We start from the raw sequence: 12662 nt of genomic DNA, 5'->3' as shown, positions 1-12662 counted from the left end.
AATTACTGAAATATAATCAATGAGAAACATTTTATCAAATATAACAGAATATACAATTGTGCCATAATGTTATCAAACTGATATAAACAAGAGTACTACTATGTGATATACTCCAGTTAACAAATAAACTGATAAATTACTCAACAACAATAATAATAAAATATGATACATATAAAATAGATTCTACCAACGTCTTCTATATCTCCAGCAACGACCAACAAGCTTTTATCCAACATTCTTTCACATATATGTATTTTAACTCAATCCGTCTATTATTCAACAAACTCTGTTCATTGCTATATTCATTTTCGTTGCAAACCAACAATTAAGGTTGCGGCACGATCTAAAGTACCTTCTAAATTCAAAGTTAAATAAAGAATATAAACAGAAGTGAAATACTACACCGGACTGGCCGCTCCCGGTTCCCGGCCTTCGTATCTATCGGATCAGCCGTCAGAACAAAAATGGTGAAGCGTTCCAGGATAGTAATTACCCTGGACCGCAATCAAATTCACCTGTTGGACCGATATAAAGTCCACTGATGTCCACTGTCAGTTTTATAGAAAGCCATGATTAAGGACGCAGATCGCGTCTGAAACACGTAGGCACCCGGCACCCGCCTATTCTTCCTAATGAACCACCGATATTGAAGAAACACGGACCATCCATTTTTAATCACCTTATTTGGAAAATAAAACTTGGAAGAAGTTTCCAATTTTAACAGATACATTTGGTCTCAGTGCTGGATCCTTTCTCCTACTTCCTTGTCTATCCAGTGCGTGCGCCGACACGAGGACCCGAGCGCTACAGGCAATGTGAATACCTACTCAGGTGAGCTGGAGGATCTCTCCCACTTTCTCTATTCATGAATGTACACGATATAGGTATTCACTGGAGGGAATAACAGATTAATTTGGATTAGTGGATGCTATATGTGCAACATGAACGGCGTCATGCGTAACCTCCCAGCACATCATGCAAACAGATATACAGGGTGGGCCATTTATATGGATACACCTAAATAAAATGGGAATGGTTGGTGATATTAACTTCCTGTTTGTGGCACATTAGTATATGGGAGGGGGGAAAAGTTTCAAGCTGGGTGTTGACGATGGTGGCCATTTTAAAGTCGGCCATTTTGTATCGAACTTTAGTTTTTTCAATGGGAAGAGGGTCATGTGACACATCAAACTCATCGAGAATTTCACAAGAAAAACAATGGTGTGCTTGGTTTTAACGTTACTTTATTCTTTCATGAGTTATTTACAAGTTTCTGACCACTTATAAAATGTGTTCAAAGTGCTGCCCATTGTGTTGGATTGTCAATGCAACCCTCTTCTCCCACTCTTCACACACTGATAGCAACACCGCAGAAGAAATGCTAGCACAAGCTTCCAGTATCCGTAGTTTCAGTTGCTGCACATCTCGTATCTTCACAGCATAGACAATTGCCTTCAGATGACCCCAAAGATAAAAGTCTAAGGGGGTCAGATCGGGAGGCATTTCTTCTGCGGTGTTGCTATCAGTGTGTGAAGAGTGGGAGAAGAGGGTTGCATTGACAATCCAACACAATGGGCAGCACTTTGAACACATTTTATAAGTGGTCAGAAACTTGCAAATAACTCATGAAAGAATAAAGTAACGTTAAAACCAAGCACACCATTGTTTTTCTTGTGAAATTCTCGATAAGTTTGATGTGTCACATGACCCTCTTCCCATTGAAAAAACTAAAGTTGGATACAAAATGGCCGACTTCAAAATGGCCACCATGGTCAACACCCAGCTTGAAAAGTTTCCCCCCCTCCCATATACTAATGTGCCACAAACAGGAAGTTAATATCACCAACTATTCCCATTTTATTTAGGTGTATCCATATAAATGGCCCACCCTGTAGAGGACATTCACTTATCAGCAAAGTCACAGAAAAAAAAAAGAATCAGACCACAAGCAGTGAAATGTGTGACAGGACTTCTCTATTAATGTCACACGGTCAGTCAGAGTTGTTGGCAAATAGAGTCCATCTTTATTAACCCCTTTAGGACGCAGCCTGTTTTTGGCCTTGTGGCACAGCCGATTTTTTCAAATCTGACATGTGTCACTTTATGTGGTAATAACTCCGGAATGCTTTTACCTATCCAAGCGATTCTGAGATTGTTGTCTCGTGACATATTGTACTTTATGATAGTGGAAAAATTTGGTAGAGAAATTCAATATTTATTTGTGAAAAACACCAAAATTTAGAGAAAATTTGCAAAAATGTGCATTTTTCTCAATTTAAATGTATCTGCTTGTAAAACCGATAGTAATACCACACAAAATAGTCATAAGTTACCATTTCCCATATGTCTACTTTATATTTGCATCATTTTTTGAACATTCTTTTATTTTTCTAGGACGTTACAAGGCTTAGAACTTTAGCAGCAATTTCTCACATTTTCAAGAACATTTCAAAAGGCTATTTTTACAGGGGCCAGTTCAGTTCTGACCTGGTTTTGAGGGCCTTATATATTAGAATACCCCAATAAATTACCCCATTTTAAAAACTGCACCCCTCAAGGTATTCAAAACAGCATTCAGAAAGTATTTTAACCCTTTAGGCGTTTCACAGGAAATAAAGCAAAGTAGAGGCGAAATTCATATGTAATAAAGAAAATTGTATAACACAAAAGGTTTTACCAGAGAAATACAACTCAATATTTATTGCCCAGGTCCTGCAGTTTTTCGGAATATCCCACATGTGGCCGTAGTGTGGTAATGGACCGAAACACCGGCCTCAGAAGCAAAGGAGCACCTAGAGGATTTTGGGGCCTGCTTATTTTTAGATTATATTTTAGGCACCATGTCGAGTTTGAAGAGGCCTTGTGGTGCCAAAACAGTGGAAACTCCCCAAAAGTGACCCCATTTTGGAAACTACACCCCTCAAGGAATATATCTAGGGGTATAGTTAGCACTTTGACCCCACAGGTATTTTGCTATATTTATGGGAGTTAGTCTGCGAAAATGAAAATCTACTTTTTTTCTGAAATAACAGACATTTTTAATATTTACAAGGAATAAAGAAGAAAATTCACCCCAACATTTGTAAAGCATCTTCTTCCGATTATGGAAATACCCCATATGTGGTAATAAACTGCTGTTTGGACACACGGCAGCGCTCAGAAGGGAGGGAGCGCCATTTGGATTTTGGAGCACAGATTTTGCTGGATGGGTTTTTAATGCCATGTCGCGTTTGCAACCCCCTGGAGGGAACAAAATAGTGGAAACACCCCAAAAGTGACCCTATTTTGGAAACTAGACCCATCAAGGAATTTTTCTAGGGTTATAGTGAGCATTTATACCACACAGGTCTTTTGCAGAATTTAGTAGAATTAGGCCGTGAAAATGAATATAAACATTATTGTCCACTAAAATGTTGAATATTTTTCATTTTCACAAGGGATAAAGGAGAAAAAGTCGCCCTAAAATTTTTGTCAGAACGAGCTGTAGTTTTTATTGGTACCATTTTTTGGTAGATGCAAATTTGTGATCACTTTTTCTTACATTTTATTGAGGTGCTTTGGTGGCCAAAAACAGTGATTTTGAATTCTTTATCTCTTACGGCGTTCATAATGCACTATAAATGAAATTTTACTTTATTTTGCGGGTCGGTACGATTACGGCGATACCATATGTATATCGTTTTTTTATGTTTTGCAGCGTTTGCACAATAAAATCACTTCTTTATAAAATAATTTATTTTCTGTGTCACCATATTCTGCGAGCCATAACTTTTTTATTTTTCAGTCAAAAAAGCGGTATAAGGGCTTGTTTTTTGCGGGACGGGTTGTAGTTTTTATTAGTACTATTTTCAGGTACATGCGACTTTTTGATCACTTTTCATTCTATATTTTGGGAGGGGTGGTGACCAAAAAAATAGTAATTCTGGCATTGTTTTTAGTTTATTTTTTTTGCGGTGTCCACCGTGCGATAAAAATAACATTACAGTTTTATAGATTGGGTTGTTACGAACGCGGTGATACCAAATATGTGTACTGTTTTTTAACGGTTTCATTTATTCCCTATAATAAGAGACTTATTATAGGAAAAAAAAATCTTTGATTTTTACACTTTTGTAAAACATTTTTATTAACTTTATTTTATTTTTATTTTACTTTTTACACTTTATTTTTTGTTTATTAACTTTTCTTTTACTTTTTACACTTTCTTTTTTTACCTGCAGCTCTGATCGCTGCTAGAATACATTACACTACCTAGGTAGTGTAACGCATTCCAGCTGTCAGTGTGACGTCACAGTCACTCTGACAGTTAGTCTACGAGGACCAGCCAGAGGCTGATCCTCATAGGCTTGCATACATGGCAGACCCGGGGGCCGTTGTCTGGCCCCCGGGTGCCATCACAAGCATCAGCAGCATCCCACAATTGCATGGGGGCTGCTGATGTGCTACAAACCCCCTACATGCGGAGATTGCAATCGAGCCCCGCATGTAATGGGTTAATTGCCGAAATCAGCGGCAATGAGCCGCTGATCGGCAACTAGTGGAGTGTCAGCTGACCTCCCGGTTCTCGATGCAAACTGTCGCCGACACTGTCACAGACACTGTCATCGACAGTGTGCATCGCGAACGGCAGTGACGTCCTGTCACTCTGACATGAAGTCTATCAGGAGGCTGATCCTGATAGGCTTCCGTACATGGCAGACACGGAGGCCATTACTTGGTCTCTGATCGCCATGCTAGCCATCTGCAAACCTCACAATTTATCGTAAGGTCTGCCGATGAGCTAGCAACCCCTGAATGCAGTGATTGCAATCGATCACCGCAATCAAGGGGTTAATTGCCGGAATCAGCGGAAATAAGTCGCTGATGGGCATACAGTGGAGTGTCAGCTGTCAGGGACAGCTGGCCTCCCGGTTTCCGGTGCACACTGTCGCCGACAGTGTGCACCGGGAACCACGCAGTAACTGTACATCCCTGTGCCTTAAGACACTGGCCACATGGACCTACAGTTGCGTCCTGGTGCGCCTAGGGGTTAATGAGAGAAGAGAAGGTATAATAGAAACTACCAGGCTGCTAAGATTACACGGAGGACCTTGGAGCTCCTATATATGCAAAGGATAAATCTCTTCCTCCAGTTCAGTTACATCTGAGAACATATAAAACACCAACTGTGCACATCAAAAACATACCTCCTCCTGTACAGGACGCACTGGAAAATACCAAGCAGAAAAGTCTGCTCAAAAAACTACACTTTCATAAATTATCGGAGACAGCTAATTCTTCACAGTTTTTACATCAACTATGAAGAGAATATATGTGCAAAGCTAAAAGGAAGTGCTCCATCTGGGCAAATGTTACCCAAATTCAGAAGAAATAGATTTCAGAGCACAGATTTTTTGATTCGGTTGGATCAAGGGATTAAAAAAAAATTATAAAAAAAACCCCAAGTTGATAAATCCCAGGATCGTGCTGAATCACTTGCATAACTAAGCTCATTGGACAAACACTCCCCCAAGCAGAGCAGACCGCAGCATATAGCGCACATCGGCAATGGAGTCCCAAGATGAGCAGTCCGCAGCATATAGCGCACATCGGCAATGGAGTCCCAAGCTGAGCAGTCCGCAGCATATAGCGCACATCGGCAATGGAGTCCCAAGCTGAGCAGTCCGCAGCATATATCGCACATCAGCAATGGAGTCCCAAGCTGAGCAGTCCGCAGCATATAGCGCACATCGGCAATGGAGTACCAAGCTGAGCAGTCCGCAGTATATAGTGCACATCGGCAATGGAGTACCAAGCTGAGCAGTCCGCAGCATATAGCGCACATCGGCAATGGAGTCCCAAGCTGAGCAGTCCGCAGTATAAAGCGCACATCAGCAATGGAGTCCCAAGCTGAGCAGTCCGCAGCATATAGCGCACATCGGCAATGGAGTCCCAAGCTGAGCAGTCCGCAGCATATAGCGCACATCGGCAATGGAGTCCCAAGCTGAGCAGTCCGTAGCATATAGCGCACATCGGCAATGGAGTCCCAAGCTGAGCAGTCCGCAGCATATAGCGCACATCGGCAATGGAGTCCCAAGCAGTGGTCAGTATTACGCAGGACAATCCTATTGTATAATCTCTTGAATCCCCACAAATATAGAAACGTTATCACCAGTAAGAAAAATGTGTATTATAAGAAATGATGTACAACGTAATGCAAGTGACACGGATATTAGAAGACAGTTTTGTGACCACATAAAGGTGAAAAGCGCCAATGTTTATTCTCATATCATAAGGCATTTACACACAAATTTCTTCCACTAGAAAACATAAAATAAACAGGTCAGTCAGTGTGTTTGATGCAACTTTATATTTCGTTTTTATTAAAAATAAATTTTACTTTTTGAGATACAGCTGCTTTGTATACTAGATAAAGAGCAGCTGTATCTTTCGCTAAGACCTCTCGGGTTCAGTGTCAGCTGGTCCTGCATGTCTGTGACACGCAGGATCCACCTGTAATCTATCACATCTAAGTTATGAATTTAGATGTGATGGATAACAGGTGGATCCTGCGCGTCAGAGAGTCGCAGGACCCGCTGTCACTGAACCCGTGGATTTAGCACTACATACAGCTGCCCTGTATAGAGAATACAGAGCAGCTATATCTCAAAAAGCAAAACAAATTTTTCATAAAAATTTATTATAAAGTTACACCAAACACACTGACTGACCTAGTCATTAGAAAAAAAAAAAGAAAATACAATCAAAGGTTCACATTACTTTTAGGGTATGTACACACGGCAAATGAAAAACGTCCGTAAAATACGGAGCTGTTTTCAAGGGAAAACAGCCTCTGATTTTGAGACGTTTTTTATTCATCAAGCGTTTTTTGATGAGTTTTTCACGGCCGTTTTTGGAGCTGTTTTTCTATTGAGACAATAAAAAACGGCTCCAAAACCGGCTCAAGAAGTCACATGCACTTCTTTTTTACGTGACGTTTTTACCTAACCTTAATAGTGGGTGTACAGGTAGAAAAGGTAATATGCTCACCTGTACAGGTTGCACATAGTACAGGCACCACACTGTTATAGACAGACAGGGTTAGGCTTCCCACACACGAGCGTATTCGGTCCGTGATATATGGCCCGTATGTCGGCAGTATTTCCCAGACCGAACACACTGCAGGGAGGAACGCTACTCGCATCCTAGTTATGTACGATGCCAGCAGTCCCTGCCTCGCTGCGGGAAATCTGTCCTGTACTCTAATCACATTTCCAGTACGGGACAGTTTTCCCGCTGCGAGTAGCGTTCCTCCCTGCACAGTGTTCCGTCCGGGAAATACCGCCGACATACAGTCCGTATTTCACAGACCGAACACACTCGTGTGGCAGCTACTTCCAGACCGAAAAATGTACTGGACACCACCGTAAAATAAATCGATGCAGAACGTAGAGGGTGGAAAATGATGAGCGCTACTGATCGTCAGGAACAAATAGTATACAGCACAAGAGACTTTATTAGTAAAGCGTGTCAATGCCAAAATGGCGTCTTCATGCGACCAAATCATAAAACAGTGCAAGCAGCAGATATTTATAAAGAAAATGGCTTGGATTTCAAGGGATTAGGCCTCATTCACACGACAGGGTCCGAGTGTCGGCCGGAAAAATCGGCCGTTTTTGGCCGATTTTCTCGGCCGGTTTGTATCCGTTCCGATTCCATTCCGGGCCGAGTTGCCGTTTTTACCGGCCGATTTGGACCCGATTTGCATCCGTTTTTTTTCCCTGTCCGTTTTAAAATCAGATGAATTTCATTTAAATTTGTTGACACACACAGCCCTTTGTAGATAATGCCACAGCCCCCCTGGTAGGTAATGCCACACAGCCCCCTGTAGGTGATGCCACACAGCCCCCTGTAGGTGATGCCACACAGCCCCCTGTAGGTGATGCCACACCGCCCCCTGTAGGTGATGCCACACAGCCCCCTGTAGGTGATGCCACACAGCCCCCTGTAGGTGATGCCACACAGCCCTCTGTAGGTGATGCCACAGAGCCCCCTGTAGGAATACCACCCGGCCCCCTGTAGGTAATGCCACCTGGCCCCCTGTAGGTAATGCCACCCGGCCCCCTGTAGGTAATGCCACCAAGTCCCCTGTAGGTGATGCCACCAAGTCCCCTGTAGGTGATGCCACCAAGCCCCCTGTAGGTGATGCCACCAAGCTCCCTGTAGGTGATGCCACCAAGCCCCCTGTAGGCGATGCCACCAAGCCCCCTGCAGGCGATGCCACCAAGCCCCCTGCAGGCGATGCCACCAAGCCCCCTGCAGGCGATGCCACACAGCCCCCTGCAGGCGATTCCACCCTGCCCCCTGTAGGCGATGCCACCCAGCCCCCTGTAGGCGATGCCACCCAGCCCCCTGTAGGTGATGCCACCCTGCCCCCTGCATGCGATGCCACCCTGCCCCCTGTAGGTGATGCCACCCTGCCCCCTGTAGGTGATGCCACCAAGTCCCCTGTATGTGATGCCACAGCCCCCTGTAGGTTGCACCCACCCCCCCCCCCCCCTCTTCCATGAGAAGTCACTGACTTCAATGTCCATATATGGACAGTGTAGTCACTGTCTTCTCCTGGAGAGGAATTCCCTGACACAGGTCGGGAATTCCGCTTCAGAAGTGAGTGACTTCGCTGTGTCCATATATGGACAGTGTAGTCACGCACTTCTCCTGTAGCGGCATCCCCGGCCATAGAGTCGGGGATTCCGCTGCAGAAGTGAGTGACATCGCTGTGTCCATATATGGACAGTGTAGTCACGCACTTCTCCTGTAGCGGAATCCCCGGCCATAGAGTCGGGGATTCCGCTGCAGAAGTGAGTGACTTCGATGTGTCCATATATGGACAGTCTAGTCACTCACTTCTCCTGTAGCGGAATCCCCGGCCATAGAGTCGGGGATTCCGCTGCAGAAGTGAGTGACTTCGATGTGTCCATATATGGACAGTCTAGTCACTCACTTCTCCTGTAGCGGAATCCCCGGCCATAGAGTCGGGGATTCCGCTGCAGAAGTGAGTGACATCGCTGTGTCCATATATGGACAGTGTAGTCACGCACTTCGGCTGTAACGGCATCCCCGGCCATAGAGTCGGGGATTCCGTTGCAGAAGTGAGTGACTTCGCTGTGTCCATATATGGACAGTGTAGTCACGCACTTCTCCTATAGCGGAATCCCCGGCCATAGAGTCGGGGATTCCGCTGCAGAAGTGAGTGACATCGCTGTGTCCATATATGGACAGTGTAGTCACGCACTTCTCCTGTAGCGGAATCCCCGGCCATAGAGTCGGGGATTCCGCTGCAGAAGTGAGTGACATCGCTGTGTCCATATATGGACAGTGTAGTCACTTACTTCTACTGTAGCGGCATCCCCGGCCATAGAGTCGGGGATTCCGCTGCAGAAGTGAGTGACTTCTCTGTGTCCATATATGGACTGTGTAGTCACGCACTTCTCCTGTAGTGGAATCCCCAATCGGGGATTGGGGATTCCGACTCCTACAGGGGCAAAAAAAGACCCTCCTCACATGCACTCTGCACTGTGAGGAGGAGGAGAGTGCGCGAGCGACGGTAGACCCGGCCATCACTCGGGACACATTCCGGTGATGGCCGTGTATTACCCGGCCCCATAGACTTCTATGGGAGCCGGGCGCCCGGCCGAAAATAGGGCATGTCCCATTTTTTGACGGCCGGTTTTCCCGGCCGTCAAAAAATCGGTCATGTGAATAGCCCCATTAGGGGTCTATTATTCCTAATGCAGCCGGGTGCCGGCCGATTTATGAACGGCCGGCACCCGGTCGGGAAACCCTGTCGTGTGAATCCCGCCTTAAAGTGAAATTGGCGCCGTTGGGCAGTGTTGGTTTCTGCCATGCGACGGATCCGATGCTTTCAGTATTCTCATTGCTCTGCTCCTATGATGAAGCAGAACAATGGAACCCGGCATACAGGTGTGAGCAGTCTTATCTCCAGATTGTGAATAGTCATTGGACAGATGTCCTGCTCCCTGTCTGCCCATTATATCTACAGTGATGACTCTAGGCTCCCGCGCCATTTTACTATACAGAAAACACAGACTTCTCTACATCCATCTCTCGGTACTTTATGGAGCGCAACGCACTGCCTGTCCCATGATAAAAATACACTGAATATTCAATAGCAACGAGCCGTCTAATGAGACATCCATCACCCGGCAGGAGAGCTCCTTATATACAATGTGATAATAACACCGTCAAACATCCAAAGCGAAACCAAACACCGTTATGTCAAGCAGCTCTCACCTGGAAGCTTCAGGGCTCTGGACAGCACCGTAGCCATTCTCGATGGATTGAGAGTGCGCATGCGTGCCGCAGGTGCTGCTGGGAGTTGTAGTTTGACGGTAAAGACAGGAAGCCGTGTGAATCCAGATCGCGCAAACGATGATGGGAGTCCGCAGGATATGATAGAGAGGACGTATTGGCGTGCTGTGATCGTATGCGGCCTCTACGGGACCTCGGTCCAGACGTGCTCCTAGAAATACTTTCGGTTATGTTTTTCGGGGCCATACAAAACCTACTGTTTTTAGATTACTATTGTTTTATGTTTCCCTTTACTAGTAAGAGTGCGGGAATTTATCAAATAGAGGAGATTTCTGGGTTTTTCTGCAGGAATATTGACCCCCTGCGCTTCCGCAGCCATTTTTCATTTTCGTTTTTTATCCCCACCTTCCTAAAGACTTAACGTTTTTATTTTTTCCATCGATCTAGCCGTATGAGGGTCTGTTTTTTTGCGGCTGCATTTGTAGTTTTTTAGGGCACCATTTATTGTACCATATAATGTACTAGGAAACTGGAAAAAATATCTTAGTGAGGTGAAATGGGGGAAAAAAATTATTTCCTCCATTGTTTTTTGGGTTTCGTTTTTACAGTGCTCGCCGTACGGTAAAAGCAACATGCTAACTGTATTCTGTGGGCCAATACGATTACGACGGTATTAAATTTTTATATATATATATTTATTTATTTTTTCTTTATGTTTTACTACTGTTACAAAGAAAAATTAACGGTTATAAAAAAAATATGTCAATAGCAACTGCGGCATTTAACTTGTTTACAGAGGGAGTGCGCTCCCTCTGTCACCCATCGGTGGCCCGCAAATGCAATCTTGGGTCTCCGATGGGGTGTCATGGCTGCTGGGGGCCTGATAAAAGCCCCCAGGTCTGCCCTGGACATTTGCCTATTAGGACGCGCCGCAGGCACGTCCTAATAGATTGTCAGATTTACACTGAAAGGCAATAATGCTCTGGTATACCAAAGCATTATAGCAGCGATCGGAATATCGCACAGTAAAGTCCCCTAGTGGGACTAATAAAAGAAGTCATCAAAGTGAAATAAAGATTATTAATAAAAATCACAGTAAAAAAATCATTTTTTTTTCCATAAAAAGGGGTTTTATTTAGTAAAAGTGTCAAAAATAAATAAAAGTACACATATATGGTATTGCCGCGACCGTAATGACTCAATTAATAAAGTTAATATGTAATTTAAGCCGCAAGGTGAACACCGTAAAAAAACTCGCAAAGAACAATGGCGAAATTGCAATTTTTTTTCCATTGCCCCCCAAAAAAGTCATAATAAATAATCAATAAGTCCCATGCACCCCAAAACAGTACCAATCAAAACTACGTCTCGTCCCGCAAAAAACAAGCCCAAAAAATCACTACATTGATGGAAAAATAAAAAAGTTACGGCTCTTGGAAAGCGACGATGCAAAAATAAATAATTTTAGTTCAAAAGAGTTTTTATTGTGCAAAAGTCGTAAAACATAAAAAAACCTCTACATATTTGGTATCGTCGTAATCATACCGACCCGTAGAATAAAGGTAACATGTTATTTACGTCGCACAGTGAACATCGTCCATTTAATAGCATAGAACCATGGTGGAATTTCAGGTTTTTTTTTATAATCACCCTAAAAAAAGTTAATAAAAAAATTATATGTACCCAAAAAAGGTGCTATTAAAAAGTACAACTAATCCCGCAAAAAACAAGTCCTCATACAGTTATGTAGATGGAAAAATAAAAAAGTTATAGCTCTTTGAATGCGACTATAGAAAAATGAATAAAATAGGCTGGTCACTAAGGGGTCTTTTCATGCAGACAAGGTGACCTAAAAAACATTCTGTCATTTTTTTATCTTATTTTTTCACGGTATTCACCATATGGGTTGTTTTTTTTTTTCTAACAATATATAAATATATCCCCCACCCCAAATATTTTTTTTAAACCTTTAGTAAGATATGTACACCGTGTTCCAAATTATTATGCACATTGGATTTAAGTGTCATAAACATTTAATTATTAGTTTTTCAATTAAACTCATGGATGGTATTGTGTCTTAAGGGTATGTGCACACACACTAATTACGTCCGTAATTGACGGACGTATTTCGGCCGCAAGTACCGGACCGAACACAGTGCAGGGAGCCGGGCTCCTAGCATCATACTTATGTACGATGCTAGGAGTTCCTGCCTCTCCGTGGAACTGCTGTCCCATACTGAAAACATTAATACAGTACGGGACAGTTGTCCTGCAGCGAGGCAGGGACTCCTAGCATCGTACATAAGTATGATGCTAGGAGCCCAGCTCCCTGCACTGTGTTCGGTCCGGGA

General features: G+C 43.7%; 1 protein-coding gene across 1 annotated transcript in view; it reads right to left on the bottom strand.

Moving 5' to 3' along the window:
* The window catches only part of FAM234B (family with sequence similarity 234 member B), a 156112-nt gene extending 145738 nt beyond the window's left edge, over window positions 1–10374 (bottom strand). The window contains exon 1 of the mRNA XM_075833616.1: window positions 10294–10374. Within this exon, the coding sequence (XP_075689731.1) occupies window positions 10294–10354 (61 nt within the window). The 5' untranslated portion in view covers window positions 10355–10374. The remainder of the gene's footprint in view (window positions 1–10293) is intronic.
* Between the last annotated feature and the right edge of the window lie 2288 nt (window positions 10375–12662).

Source organism: Rhinoderma darwinii, chromosome 7 (genome assembly GCF_050947455.1).
Source record: "Rhinoderma darwinii isolate aRhiDar2 chromosome 7, aRhiDar2.hap1, whole genome shotgun sequence".
NCBI lineage: Eukaryota > Metazoa > Chordata > Amphibia > Anura > Rhinodermatidae > Rhinoderma > Rhinoderma darwinii.
The sequence above is the reverse complement of the archived record's forward strand: the minus strand, read 5'-3'. Positions and strand labels throughout refer to the sequence as shown.